Genomic DNA, 14,155 nt, shown 5'->3' on the forward strand with positions numbered 1-14,155 from the left:
GACTAAACCAGAGGTTGTACAGAGTTTCAGGGACAGCATAAGGGAACAATTGACAGGAATGGGGGAAAGAAGTACAGTAGAAGAAGAATGGGTAGCTCTGAGGGATGAAGTAGTGAACGCAGCAGAGGATCAAGTAGGTAAAAAGACAAGGGCTAGTAGAACTCCTTGGGTAACAGAAGAAATATTGAATTTAATCAATGAAAGGAGAAGATATAAAAATGCAGTAAATGAAGCAGGCAAAAAGGAATACAAAAGTCTCAAAAATGAGATCGACAGGAAGTGCAAAATGGCTAAGCAGGGATGGCTGTAGGACAAATGTAAGGATGTAGAGGCTTATCTCATGAGGGGTAAGATAGATACTGCATACAGGAAAATTAAAGAGACCTTTGGAGAAAAGAGAACCACTTGTATGAATATCAAGAGCTCAGATGGAAACCCAGTTCTAAGCAAAGAAGGGAAAGCAGAAAGGTGGAAGGAGTATATAGAGGGTCTATACAAGGGCGATGTACTTGAGGACAATATTATTTAAATGGAAGAGGATGTAGATGAAGATGAAATGGGAGATACGATACTGCGTGAAGAGTTTGACAGAGCACTGAAAGACCTGAGTCGAAACAAGGCCCCGGGAGTAGACAACATTCCATTAGAACTACTGATGCCCTCGGGAGAGCCAGTCCTGACAAAACTATACCATCTGGTGAGCAAGATGTATGAGACAGGTGAAATAACCTCAGACGTCAAGAAGGATATAATAATTCCAATACCAAAGAAAGCAGGTGTTGACAGATTTGAAAATTACCGAACTATCAGTTTAATAAGTCACAGCTGCAAAATACTAACGCGAATTCGTTACAGGCGAATGGAAAAACTGGTAGAAGCCGACCTCGGGGAAGACCAGTTTGGATTCCATAGAAATATTGGTACACGTGAGGCAATACTGACCTTACGACTTATCTTAGAAGAAAGATTAAGCATTTGTAGACTTAGAGAAAGCCTTTGACAATGTTGACTGGAATACTCTCTTTCAAATTCTGAAGGTGGCAGGCGTAAAATACAGGGAGTGAAAGGCTATTTACAATTTGTACAGAAACCAGATGGCAGATATAAGAGTCGAGGGACATGAAAGGGAAGCAGTGGTTGGGGAGGGAGTGAAACAGTGTTGCAGCCTCTCCCCGATGTTATTCAATCTGTATATTGAGCAAGCAGTAAAGGAAACAAAAGAAAAATTTGGTGTAGGTATTAAAATCCATAGAGAAGAAATAAAAACTTTGAAGTTCGCCGATAACATTATAATTCTATCAGAGACAGCAAAGGACTTGGAAGAGCAGTTGAACGGAATGGGCAGTGTCTTGAAAGGAGGATATAAGATGAACATCAACAAAAGCAAAATGAGGATACTGGAATGTAGTCGAATTAAGTTGGGTGATGCTGAGGGAATTAGATTAGGAAATGAGACACTTAAAGTAGTAAAGGAGTTTTGCCAATTGGGGAGCAAAATAACTGATGATGGTAGAAGTAGAGAAGATATAAAATGTAGACTGGCAATGGCAAGGGAAGCGTTTCTGAAGAAGAGAAATTTGTTAACATCGAGTATAGATTTAAGTGTCAGGAAGTTGTTTCTGAAAGTATTTCTGTGGAGTGTAGCCATGTATGGAAGTGAAACATGGACGATAAATAGTTTGGACAAGAAGAGAATAGAAGCTTTCGAAATGTGGTGCTACAGAAAAATGCTGAAGATGAGATGGGTAGATCACACAACTAATGACGAAGTATTGAATAGAATTGGGGAGATGAGGAGTATGTGGCACAACTTGACAAAAAGAAGGGACCGGTTAGTAGGACATGTTCTGAGGCATCAAGGGATCACAAATTTAGCATTGGAGGGCAGCGTGGAGGGTAAAAATCGTAGAGGGAGACCAAGAGATGAATACACTAATCAGATTCAGAAGGATGTGGGTTGCAGTAAGTACTGGGAGATGAAGAAGCTAGCACAGGTTAGGGTAGCATGGAGAGCTGCATCAAACCAGTCTCAGGACTGAAGACCACAACAACATATTGAAGCATGTAATGTCAAATCCCTTAATTGGGCAGGTAGGTTAGAAAATTTAAAAAGGGAAATCGATAGGTTAAAGTTAGATATAGTCAGAATTAGTGACATTCGGTGGCAGGAGGAACAAGACTTATGATCAGGTGAATGCGTGGTTATAAATACAAAATCAAATAGGGGTAATGCAGGAGTAGGATTAATAATGAAAAAAAAAAAAAAAGAACAGGAGTATGGGTAAGCTTCTATGAACAGCATAATGAACGCACTATTGTAGCCAAGATAGACATGAATCCCACGGCTACCACAGTAGTACAAGTTTATATGCCAACTAGCTCTACAGATGATGAAGAGATTGCTGAAATGAATGATGAGATGCAAGAAATTATGCAGATAGTGAAGGGAGAAAAAATTTAATTGTCATGAGTGATTGGAATTCGATAGTAGGAAAAGGAAGTGAAGGAAATGTAGTAGGTGAATATGGAATGAAAGAGGGAGCCACCTGGTAGAATTTTGCACAGAGCATAACTTGAGTGGCTGCTGTGTATAGAGGTGGGGAACAAGTGTCAGCATTTATTTATAATGGATGTCAACCAGGAACCGCTGATCTATGTCTCCAATGAGTGGTGTCTGCAGTCTGTTGGACCCACGATGCTGCTGCACCATACCAGCTGGATGGCAAGGTCAGTCATGGCATTTTCCCAGTAAGAGGTCCCCAAATGTGACAGGGTGCACACCTGCAGCTGTCCCACTCCATCACCAGCTGTCTGCAGAGTAGAGCACCAGCAAGGCTTGCACCTGCAGTTTGTGCTCTGGAGCCCAAAAAATTGGAACCAGCATCCTTCTTTCATCTCTTATCTTTGGATTGTGCTTGCCCTCACCATTACAGGCAGCCCAGCCACTATGCCAGTATCCGTACTCTTCCACCACTCCAGAGGCATCAGCTGCACTGATGTTGCCTATTGTGGGGTAGTTCCGCTACTGGGGAATCTCACACCGTCTCTGGTCTTGTTTTGGAAGTTGTGGCACAAACATTACCAGTTTCAGCCCTATGTGGCCTTTTCATGGGGGGAGGAATCAGCAGTAGGCATGAATATGGGAACAGATGAGCTGGCATGGGTTTCTGAGCAAAATAATGTGGCAAATTGTTACGGATGGTGTGCACAAAGTATTATATGGGCAGAACCACTGATCCAGGTGTTTACCTGTTGGTGGCAATAGGCCAGGCTCATAGTTTTTATGCTGATTTCAACTATCTCAGATCTGACATTCTCCTTGCACCATGCTCTGTTGTGTTGTGTTTTTTTGTTCAATTACTCCCACTGGTTGTGTTTTGTGTTTCTCTTCATGCTCTTCTCTACACAGTGTTTGGACTCACTGCTCCCCTGTAGATGGACTTGCCAATCAAGATTCTATTCCCTATTCCAGTGTTCAAATTCCTAGCTTGCAGTCGAGCAACCATCAGATAGTACAGATACATCTGTACCAACTGTGACATTTTCATGGCACTGTCAAACCCTGCGCATACAGAAAACAAAATTGAAGTATATTGTACCAAGAAATGTTATCCATCCTCCACTTCATTTTAAAAAGTAACAGTAATGCACAACATACGTGTGGATAAAGGCTAAAGGAAATTTTACTGGGAGCATTATTAAAAGCAGTTACACAAAATCAGATTCAGTTTCCAGATTGTAGCTGCAACACAAATAGGGTAATACTGGAAACACTGACCACCTAACTTAATGGACACAGTTTAATGATGTAAGGAAGTTTATGGATTGAAAATAATGGTCAAATGCAGATGCAATAGATTTCCTCAGACAGACATTTCAACAGCACGTACAAATATCTGTCAAAATCTTATGGTCAATTTTTGTTTGCTGAATTACCATCCTCCAGAACCTGGCCAACTCTAAACTTGATACTGAATTTACTCTAGTTTCAAAACATTATATGGATGGATTTCTTTTCCACTTTTGAGATTTGAAGTTCATCAAGTTAATCTGTAGAAGTTACATGGTCTTCTAACATTAAGGAAAATGTCTTCTGTTAAAATTTTATTAATTTTACACAATACGGCACTTTCACTACCCAAGTAATCCAAATCAGTTTCAGTATGAATGGCATAATTATTTTCACTGTTTTCCTTGATTCATTTAAAAGCTATAGATAGTTTTAGTTGATTTTCACCTTCACTTCACTTGAAAGTATTTCCAGTACTCTAAAAATTATGGTAATACATAACTTTACCAACTGAAAACACACTGTAGAATGTCAGGATTACACAATGTTTCAAATATTTCTTTTTAGTTTTGAATCTTAAATTTCAGTTTCCTCACAACTAAAAATATTATCTGATCAGATCTATAAATTTGTTTCAGCTAAAAGTCCTGTATTCACCCACCTTCTAGCAACTTTACAAGGACTGACTACTATAAGAGCCTTTGGTGCTGAGAGTGTATTGAAAGAAGAATTTGACAAACATCAGGTAATACAAAAAATTACAAAGCTGCACTTTGTGGCTCATATTACTAATTTTTTGGGTTATATATTGTGATTATTTGGCACAGGTCATGTAAACACATGCATATGTCAGTTAGACCTCATATTAATATTTCATTTCACTGTTATCTGTCCTATAGATCAAATCACTTGTGCAGCTGATCTGGACAAGTTAGTGAACATTCATATTTGTGCATCAAATTAAAGTAAAAGTTTATATTAAGAGTAGAGACATAACTGTCAAAGTTAGTGACAAGAGCAAAGCTTCAGGTTGCACCAACATGAAATTATAATAGAAAACATAAAAATCTTCTGACTTACATGTTATCTTTGCTAAAAAACATGTCATCTGAAAAGATTACAGATTCATGGTTGGAAACAGGGCTTTTGGCATATGTATTGAAAAATACCTAAGCTTAAAAAGATTACAGCATCGGCCGAAGTGGCCGAGTGGTTCTAGACGCTTCAGTTTGGAACCGCGTAATCGCTACGGTCGCAGGTTCGAATCCTGCCTCGGGCATGGATGTGTGTGATGTCCCTAGGTTAGTTAGGTTTAAGTAGTTCTAAGTTTTAGGGGACTGATGACCTCAGATGTTAAGTCCTGTAGTGCTCAGAGCCATTTGAACCATTTTTAAAAAGATTACACATTTGGTTGAAGAAATTTAGAGCTGAAATACTTATTTTGATGGAAGAGGGGTGATTTGGCTTACCTGATACCTATTGGGAGGTGGGAAGATTTGCTTCTTGTGTCACTGGTGTGGCAATTTAGAATTTTTGTGGCATGCTGCACTGTGAAACAAGTGGATTCAGTTGCATAAACGCATAGCAATAGCTGAATTTTGAACAATTTGGACAGTAATTTTGTCATGCTTTGCTTTCTTCTTGGATGACATTACTCTCATTTTTATACTGCCAGACTAAGTAGTTCAAGATTTTAAAATTGAATGAGGTATGGCACAATTGAAAAGCTTCAAAGGATCTACAGTGGTTTCATCTCTGATGGCCTCCAATAAGACACTGATTTTTCAGATCATTTTTAGTAATGTTTCTGTATGTAGTATTCAGTAAAGTTTATTAATCATGAACAATTCAACAAATGGAAAGGTATCTCTGCTTTTATATGTTTCTATTGTTAGTTCTAGAAATTTTCCCTCCTGAAGATATGTAATGTCCAACCCTTAAATCATTTCAAAATTATGTGATAATTTTATTAAATTATTCTGTCTCTATAGGAGAATGAAGGGTTATCACTCTTCAGATAAACAGTGAAGTTACTTTCTTATTATGTATGTGTTTCAGGATTTACACACTTCAGCATGGCATATGTATTTAACGACATCACAGACATTTGGGTTCACCTTAGATGTTATGTCTACAGTTTACATGGCATTCATTGCATTCAGTTTCTTATTTCTAGAAGGTATGTGCAAATTATTGTTTTCTAAATCTGTAAAATGCTTTGAATATAGCATATACTTGCTTCATAGTTATGAACAAAAAATTAAATTTACTCATCATGTGGAAAGCACATCAGTCAACTGTACTACGTATATACCCTACTCTTAACACTACACTTACGACACAAAACACATACTTCACAAAGGTAAGGTGTTAATGTCGAGAGGGAAAAACTTTTCAGTTAGGTGGATTAATAGATGTCATGGGGTCTCCCAACAAATAATTTTATATGGCTTACATTTACCAGTTGAGATGATGTAGTGGTAAGGTATCAGCCTTGCATTCTGTAGGAGTGGTGCTTAAAGTCCCAACTGATCACCTAGATCCCACATTTCCTCAGTTTCTCTAAACCACTTAAGGCAACCAGCGTAAATTGAAAAGGCCACAGTCAAATTTCTGCTTCATCCTTATCCAACTCAAGCTAGCACTTCATCTCTAACAACCTTGTTGCTGATATATCATTAAGCCCTAATCTTCAACTTTTCCTAGCATCTACATACTTATACTGTGTGTGAACAGAACTGTGTCATCAGCACTTCTACTGGTACATCAGAACTGTGCAATGAGTACAGCATAGGCATGAACACTGACCCCCCTGGCACTCAAGCACATATTGACTGTTCCATTGACATGCTATCAGTACCATGAAAATGGAAGAATATTTTTGGATAGGTAGGAGTGGAGCAGGTAACTGTGTGACATCATTACTGATGGCCAAAAACTTTGTATGTGAGGTCAGTGTGCCACACAGAAACAAATGCCCCTGACAGAACCAGGCATCATCTTAAGGTGCTCACAATGCTGCTGCTTCATCAACTGCAGCAGCAGATGAGCTGTAGAGAGCCTCCTCCAGAAGCCAAACTGCTCATCTGGTACTATCCATTATGCAACGACATGTTTGAGCAATCACTTCATGTAGATCCTCTTGAAAACTTTCAAACAGGAAGGAAGCAGTCTGATCAGCCGATAATCCTGTGACAGCCACGGATCTTTACCACTCTGCAGCACAGCTACAACTTTCATGTTTCTACAGAGAGGGGCAGTTGACAGACTGCTCATCACAGTAAAATGGCAGTCGAGATGTGATGTGAACTTAGTAGCAGTTGCTTCAGCAGTACATTGTAGAGTCCATTGCTGCCTCCATCTTTCTTCACATTTAAGTGCTGAACATCTCCTCCCCTGTGACTGGCTCAATCTTGTCCTCTGCCAGGAACCTATCTACCCCAGGCAGATGTGCTTGTTGTCGACTGGGTCTTCACAAGCATAAAATGGCTGCAAATTTATCAGCCAAGGCATTTGTATCTGGCTCACAGATGACACCTGGTCACATTTTCAGCAGTGGGTTTAGCTACCTATGAAGAAGGAACTGTGTGGCCACAGTGCTGTCATCCTTGATACTGAATGTGGCAATATTGCCCACCCAATCTTGGATTCAAGGCTCATCTGTGGCTATCTTGACACCTTGTTACAGCTGATTTAAAAGTCATTTTGTCAATGGATGATGAGTGAGTTTCCATTTGCAGAAGTGCCAGTTTTACACCTTAATGACCACCTAGAATTTTGGTGTTAGCTGCTGTAAGTGCGGCTTTTGCAGGCTCCTGTACATGGCTGTATCTGCCACTCACAGCACCTGTCACATAAGGCGGGTCAGCACCTTGTTGACCACACTGCCTGGATCCATTGTGCCCTCACGCTTGTCTAATATCTGGGTTTGGGAATGTTTCCAGTTGATTCCTTGGAGATGGCAACATCTGTTGGGCTGTGAGATTATTTTTATGCCCATGTTAAGTATCACTGGGATGTGGTCCAACAACAAGCCACAGCATTTCAATGTGAAGGTGAATTGGCTGACTTCCAAGAATAAAAACATTTAGGACGTATGGCTGGCCTCGACAGAAGTAGAGAGTGTGAGAGTGTGGTCGTTCAGCCCCAGGACAATTGCACCATGCCTCAAAATGACACAGGTGCCAGCTGTTGATGTCGGTAATGTATTTTTGGATTCTATCACTGTTTTCATACGGTTGTGAGATACAAAACACTTACGAATATCATTTATTTTGTCCTTCTATTTGCTTTGCTTTTATAGCTCATAGTGTACAGAATTCTTTGTAAACCACATTGGTGGCCCACTGCTCACTTACAACTCATTGCAGACTGAAAAATTGTAAGAGAGAACTTCATTCACTGCCAGCAACACTGCTGCATTGATAATTGAGTTTCATTGCCATGCATTATAGAGACGTTCATGCTTAAATGTGATGGGTGCATATTTACAGAAGTGACTACTGAATTCATCACAAGAAGGTTGTTTTACTACAATTACTCAATGAGCACCTACCACTGTTGGATCACATAGGTTAGCAGCAGTTCCAAAGATGACAACTTCACACTTCTACCAACAAGTAATGACCAGCAGCCACACACTTCAAATGAACATCCCTTCATCAAATGAAAATAAATATAATACAATATGCTGCTTTAAATTAGCACCTGACAATTGTTAACCATTACTTGAATTTTGAAAGCACCGGCACAGATCACACATGCTTGAATATTAAGCTCGTGAAGATAAGTAATTAATTCTATAATAACTGTCAATTAAGTTAATGTTACACCATAACTAAGTTAATTAGAGTCTGTTTTATATTATCTATAGAAGGTTTCACTCGTTTCAAAGTACTTCTCGAAAAAAACAAAAACGTAACCTAAGGGCAGGTTCTGCATACTTTAGACGTAGGTTTACATACAAACTAAAGACATTTCTTTCAGTATTAAGTGAAGAATTTAGATTATTTTCATTACATATATATTTAGTAGTGCCATATCTACTCATGGAATTAAAGGTTTTAAGTCCTATCTTTTATTTCCTTTCAAAACGTGTAAGGTATGTATCGAGCATACATGATCTTAGGCCTGAATTTTTGGGTATATGAGCTTTGATTTTTAATGTTAATTTAACTGCATTACATTACTATATTAATAGTATAAACATATATTAGTGTTCCACATAACTTTAGTGACTCTTGTGATCTGTAGTTAATAGAATATTACTGTCATTGCCTAGATAAAGTTTGTAAAAATATTGTAAACAACCATGAGCGAGAAGTGTTTGAGCTGCTGTAGGAAAGTCAGTTTTGAGGTTCTGTGCAGCAGTTGTGGCAAATGGTTACATTAGGGTGAATGTAGTGGCATGGGAATCATGGAAGTGAATGGTCCTCTTCCATGGTACTGCAGATTATGTTTGAGGGATAGGAAGGGAAGATTAGAGCCCTTCAGGCTGAACTGGATAGTTCTAGGGCGGAACTGATGGGGTTAAGGGGGGAGAATGGTGAAGACAGGTGGGAAGCGGTAGCAAGGAACAGGGGCTGCAGAAAGAGAACAGTATCTGACAGTTTCATCATTGGCACAAATAATAGATTTGCCATGCTACCTCAGTCAACTAAGGAAGGGTTCAAGTAGATGTAAGTGTAGTCAACACTCAACAGACTTTCACTAGGAAACCAACTGTTGCAAAAAGAGTAGAAAGTAGGAGGAAAGTTCTGTCGTTAGGTAGTAGCCATGGAAGAGGTGTGGGCCAGATGTTGCAGGAAAAATAGGTGACAGGTACCGGATCACAAGTATTTTCAAGCCCAGTGCATGTCTTATCCAAGTGATAGAGGTTGTAGGACCATTGTGCAAGGATTTTACAAAGCAGGATCATGTTATGGTAGTGGGTGGAGCAGGAAACAGTACGGTATTGACAGGGATCAGGTCTACAATATTGACTGTGACCTGGTAAAAATAGCATCCACAACAAACCATACAAATGTTGGCTTGGTTCCTGCTTTCATGCAGTATAATCGACCCCAACTGAACAGCTCTGTCAGGAGGGTCAATATGGAGGTAGATGAGCTGCTTGGGCGCCTACTTTGTCAGGGATAGGTTTGGTTCCTGTTGATGGTATTGGTAGGTGGGACTTCACAAGACATGACCTGCATCTCAATAGAAAAGGGAAGGGTAAACTGGACGGGATGACAGAAAAATCTTTAAGGAGGGGAGCACTGAAACTCACGGGAGTACTTTTTTAGGCTAAGATCAGTGTCCAATCATCCAACATTGATTGAAATTAAGCTTAATGAGAAGTTCAGTTAGGCAGGTACTAGAGATGTTAAAATATCACAAGATTCTCATAACAGTAAAGTGACAAATAATGTTAGTATGTCGCAAGATTCACATAAAAGCACAGTGAATATAAGCTTTCAGCACTATGGAGAGAGGAAGATTTGCCATATATATTAAAGTCTGTCATAGTGTGAAAAACTTGGAAACTAAAAAAGATTTGCATAGAGCAACATACAGAAGCATGGGCATGTGAGCTTAAACTAAATAATGGCACTGTTATAATTGTAGCCATGTGTAGATCCCCATTGGGAAATTTTCAAATATTTTTGAAAAACTTGGCTTCGTTGTTGTGCTATCTGTCATGCAGAAGAAAGCAAATTATTGTTTGTGGGGATTTCAATGTAGATTTTTTTGAGAGAGTCCGATAGAAAGCTTGACATTGAAGTATTACTTGGTTCTTTCATTTGACATCAGTTATTGATTTTCCTACTTGGTTGGTACAGGAAGATAGATAATGTTTTTGTAGACCAAGATAATCAAATAAAAACTTTTCCTGTTAAGAATGGTCTGTCTGATCATGATGCACAGCTAGTTACACTATATGACATAGCTCCATACAGTAATGCAAAACAGTCCTCCAAAATAGTGTGTTCAGCTAACGATTTAAAAATTCAAAATTTTAGGGAAAGTTTACAACAGTCAGACTGGGATGAGGTGTACAAGGAACATGATGCTAATAATTTAACCTATTTCATGACACCTTTGTGAGTATATTTGGAAACAGTTTCCCCAAGAAAACAGTGAAATATAATTGTAAGAAACCATGTAAAAAGTCATGGCTTACTAAGGTGATAAAAATATCTTGTAAATGGAAATGTACCTTATAGCTAGGAGGAGTAATGATCCCAAAACAGCGAAACATTAAAAAAACTACTGCACTGTAGTAAGAAAAGTTATTAAAAAGTCCAGAAGTATGTACATTATGAAACTTCCTGGCAGATTAAAACTGTGTGCCGAGACTCGAACTCAGGACACAGTACATTATGTACATTATGTTTGAGATTAGCACATCTGATAATGAAATTAAAATAATTTGGAATATTGTTAAAAGGGAAACAAGGCAAGAGCCCAGGAAGACTGTATTTCCATTAAAGTCAATGAAATGTACGTTAACAAGAAGTCAGAAGTAGGAAACATTTTTAATAACCATATTTTAAGTTTTATAGAGAAAATAGGACCAAGCTATTCATTAGAAAATGCATGGCAGTATATGGAAGAGGCAGTAATTACACAATTTGTTAAAATTGAAATGCAACCCACCTGTCCTGCTGAAATTAGGAAAATAATAAATTCATTCAAAAGTAAAAGCTCACATGGAATTGATGGCATTTCCAGCAGAGTGCTAAACGTGTGTTCCCAAAAAATAAGTAGGGTTCTCAGCTACATAAGTAGTAGCTCACTGAAACAGGGCATTTTTCCAGATGGACTGAAATACACTATTGTTAAACCATCGCATAAAAAAGGGGGTAGGTCTGATGCTAACAATTACCGCCCAATCTCACTTCTGATAGCTTTATCCAAAATTCTTGAAAAAGTATTCAAACGAAGCATCACATATTGGTAAAGATAAAGTACTAACAAAATGTCAATTTGGTTTCCAGTAAGGCATTTCAACAGAAAATGCTATATACACTTTCATTGATCAAAATATAAAATGGACTGAATAACCAAACTTCACCCATTGGGATATTCTGTGATCTCTCAAAGGCTTTTGATTGTGTGAATCATGAAATTCTTCTGGATAAGCTTAAGTATTGTGGTATTAGTGAGACAGTGTACAAATGGTTTAATTCATACTTAACTGGAAGAATGCAGAAGGTTGAAATTAACAGTACACATAGTCTACCAAAATCAGCAGAGTCCTCTAACTGGGGAGGTATCAAGAATGGTATCCCACAGGGTCCAGTCTTGGGTCCCGTATTGTTCTTAATATACATTAATGACTTGCCACTCTATATTTATGAACATCCAAAGCCAGTTCTTTTTGCTGATGATACACGTATAGTAATCACACCCAACAAGCAAGAATCAGCTGAGGAAATTGTAAATAATGTCTTCCAGAAAATTATTAAATGGTTCTCTGAAAGTGGACTCTCACTACAATTTGAGAAAACACTTTTTATACAATTCTGTACAACAAATGACATAACACCATTTATAAATATAAACTATGAAAAGAAGTCTGTTACTAAAGCAGAATGCTTAAAATTTGTGGGTGTGTGCATCGATGAGAAACTGAATTGGAAGAAACAAATCTACGATCGGCTGAAATGATTAGGTTCAGCGTCTTATGCTATTAGGTTTATTGCAAATTTTGGTGATAAATATATCAGTAAGTTAGCCTATATGGCCATTTTCATTCACTGCTTTCATATGGCATCATATTTTGGGGCACTTCATGATTCAGAGATAAAGTATTCATTGCACAAAAACGTGTAATCAGAATAATATCTGGAGCCCACCCAAGATCACCTTGCAGACATTTATTTAAGGAACTCGCAATTTTCACAGTACCTTCACAATACATATGTTCACTTATGTGATTTGTCATTAATAACTCACCCCAGTTCAGAAATAATAGCGAAGTGCATAGCTACAACACTGGAAGAAAGGATGATCTTTACTGTTCTGGATTAAATCTCACTTTTGCACAGAAAGGGGTGAATTTTGCTTCCACAAAAAACTTTGGTCATTTGCTAAATAGTATTAAAAGTCTGACAGATAGCCAACCAACATTTAAAAGCAAATTAAAAGAATTCCTGAATGAAAACTTCTTCTAGATGAATTCTTAGATATGAAGTGGTAACTCTAAAAAATAAATAAATACGTAAATAAATAAAAATAAAAAAAATAATTATTTATTTTGTGTAATGAAAAATGTTAAAGTGACACGTTCCACATCATTACGAAATGTCGTATTCATGATCTATGCAACAAGGATTAATGTATGTATGTAAGCTTTTGTCAGGTGTTCTTTTATCATGCAACTGTTTTGTTACACTAGTAGCCATTTCAGATTCATAAAGAAATGCGCATCTAGTGAGATGGGACCTGGGAGGATGACTTGATAACATTTCTAAGTTGGAAGGTCTTAATGGGACCTCGTACACGTGCAAAACGTCACTCAGCCGATCAACAGCTTCCTTTCATTTTATTATAGCTTGTTAGTAATGCGCGGAGTTGGTTGATGTGTACTCTTTCTCTTTTAAGAGCTACATATTGTTCACAAGTTCTAAGATTCAGAATATTTTGGGTGTAAAAACGAAATTTAATTTTGCGTGTTTTGTTATATAACTACGTACTTTCCGAACGATGATGTCATTTTCATGGTTTTACTTCATTTTTACATGTTTTGTTTAACGTGCAGTTAGGATACAATTCGTTTATTAATGCTGCCAAGAGCTAACAATGCAGGCGCATCTGGAAAAACACAACGATGTTGCCCAAGAATGTATGCGTACACGTTGAAAACACAACTAAGGTTTATTTGTTTATTGTCATTGTCACATCACGTGGTGTTGTTAACTTGTACATGGCATAGATTAAAAAATATCGATACTTTGGAATGTTATTGTACCAAATCCAATGATCATTTGTGGACATCGATATTTGTGTGCCAGATTTTTAGATTCACTCTTGAAACTAGAAGAAAATGTCAAATTGTAGCTGTTGTCTGACAACAGCAGTTGCCACACTATCGAGAAACTCTGTAGAGGTTCTAACTTCTAAGACTGTTATTCAACAATTTTCATGCATCTCCAAAGATGATATTTCTTACAGAAAAACAATTTTTTAAAAGAAATCGGCATTTTTGTAATTTCAGTTCCAACCGCCGTAAAGTTTTACACACAGAATAAAGATGAATGTTAATAAAGTTTGTTTTATTTGAAAAGTCTTTTCACATTAAAAATTCGGAGGCTTTAATTTTTTAGCATGCCCTCTTATACCTTTTTACGTCATTTCATCGTTTCAGTGATAATTTTCCTG

The 14,155-nt window shown here is 37.8% G+C and overlaps 1 protein-coding gene across 3 annotated transcripts in view; it reads left to right on the plus strand.

Annotated features, from left to right (window-relative positions):
• LOC126162587 (ATP-binding cassette sub-family C member 4-like) overlaps nt 1-14,155 on the plus strand; it is a 318,245-nt gene that overhangs the window by 258,841 nt on the left and 45,249 nt on the right. For all 3 annotated transcript variants that reach the window (XM_049919187.1, XM_049919189.1, XM_049919188.1), the window contains exons 18-19: nt 4,429-4,535; nt 5,849-5,969. In XM_049919187.1, coding sequence (XP_049775144.1) covers nt 4,429-4,535; nt 5,849-5,969 — 228 coding nt within the window. The remainder of the gene's footprint in view (nt 1-4,428; nt 4,536-5,848; nt 5,970-14,155) is intronic.

The sequence above is a fragment of the Schistocerca cancellata genome, chromosome 2 (genome assembly GCF_023864275.1).
Source record: "Schistocerca cancellata isolate TAMUIC-IGC-003103 chromosome 2, iqSchCanc2.1, whole genome shotgun sequence".
Lineage (NCBI taxonomy): Eukaryota > Metazoa > Arthropoda > Insecta > Orthoptera > Acrididae > Schistocerca > Schistocerca cancellata.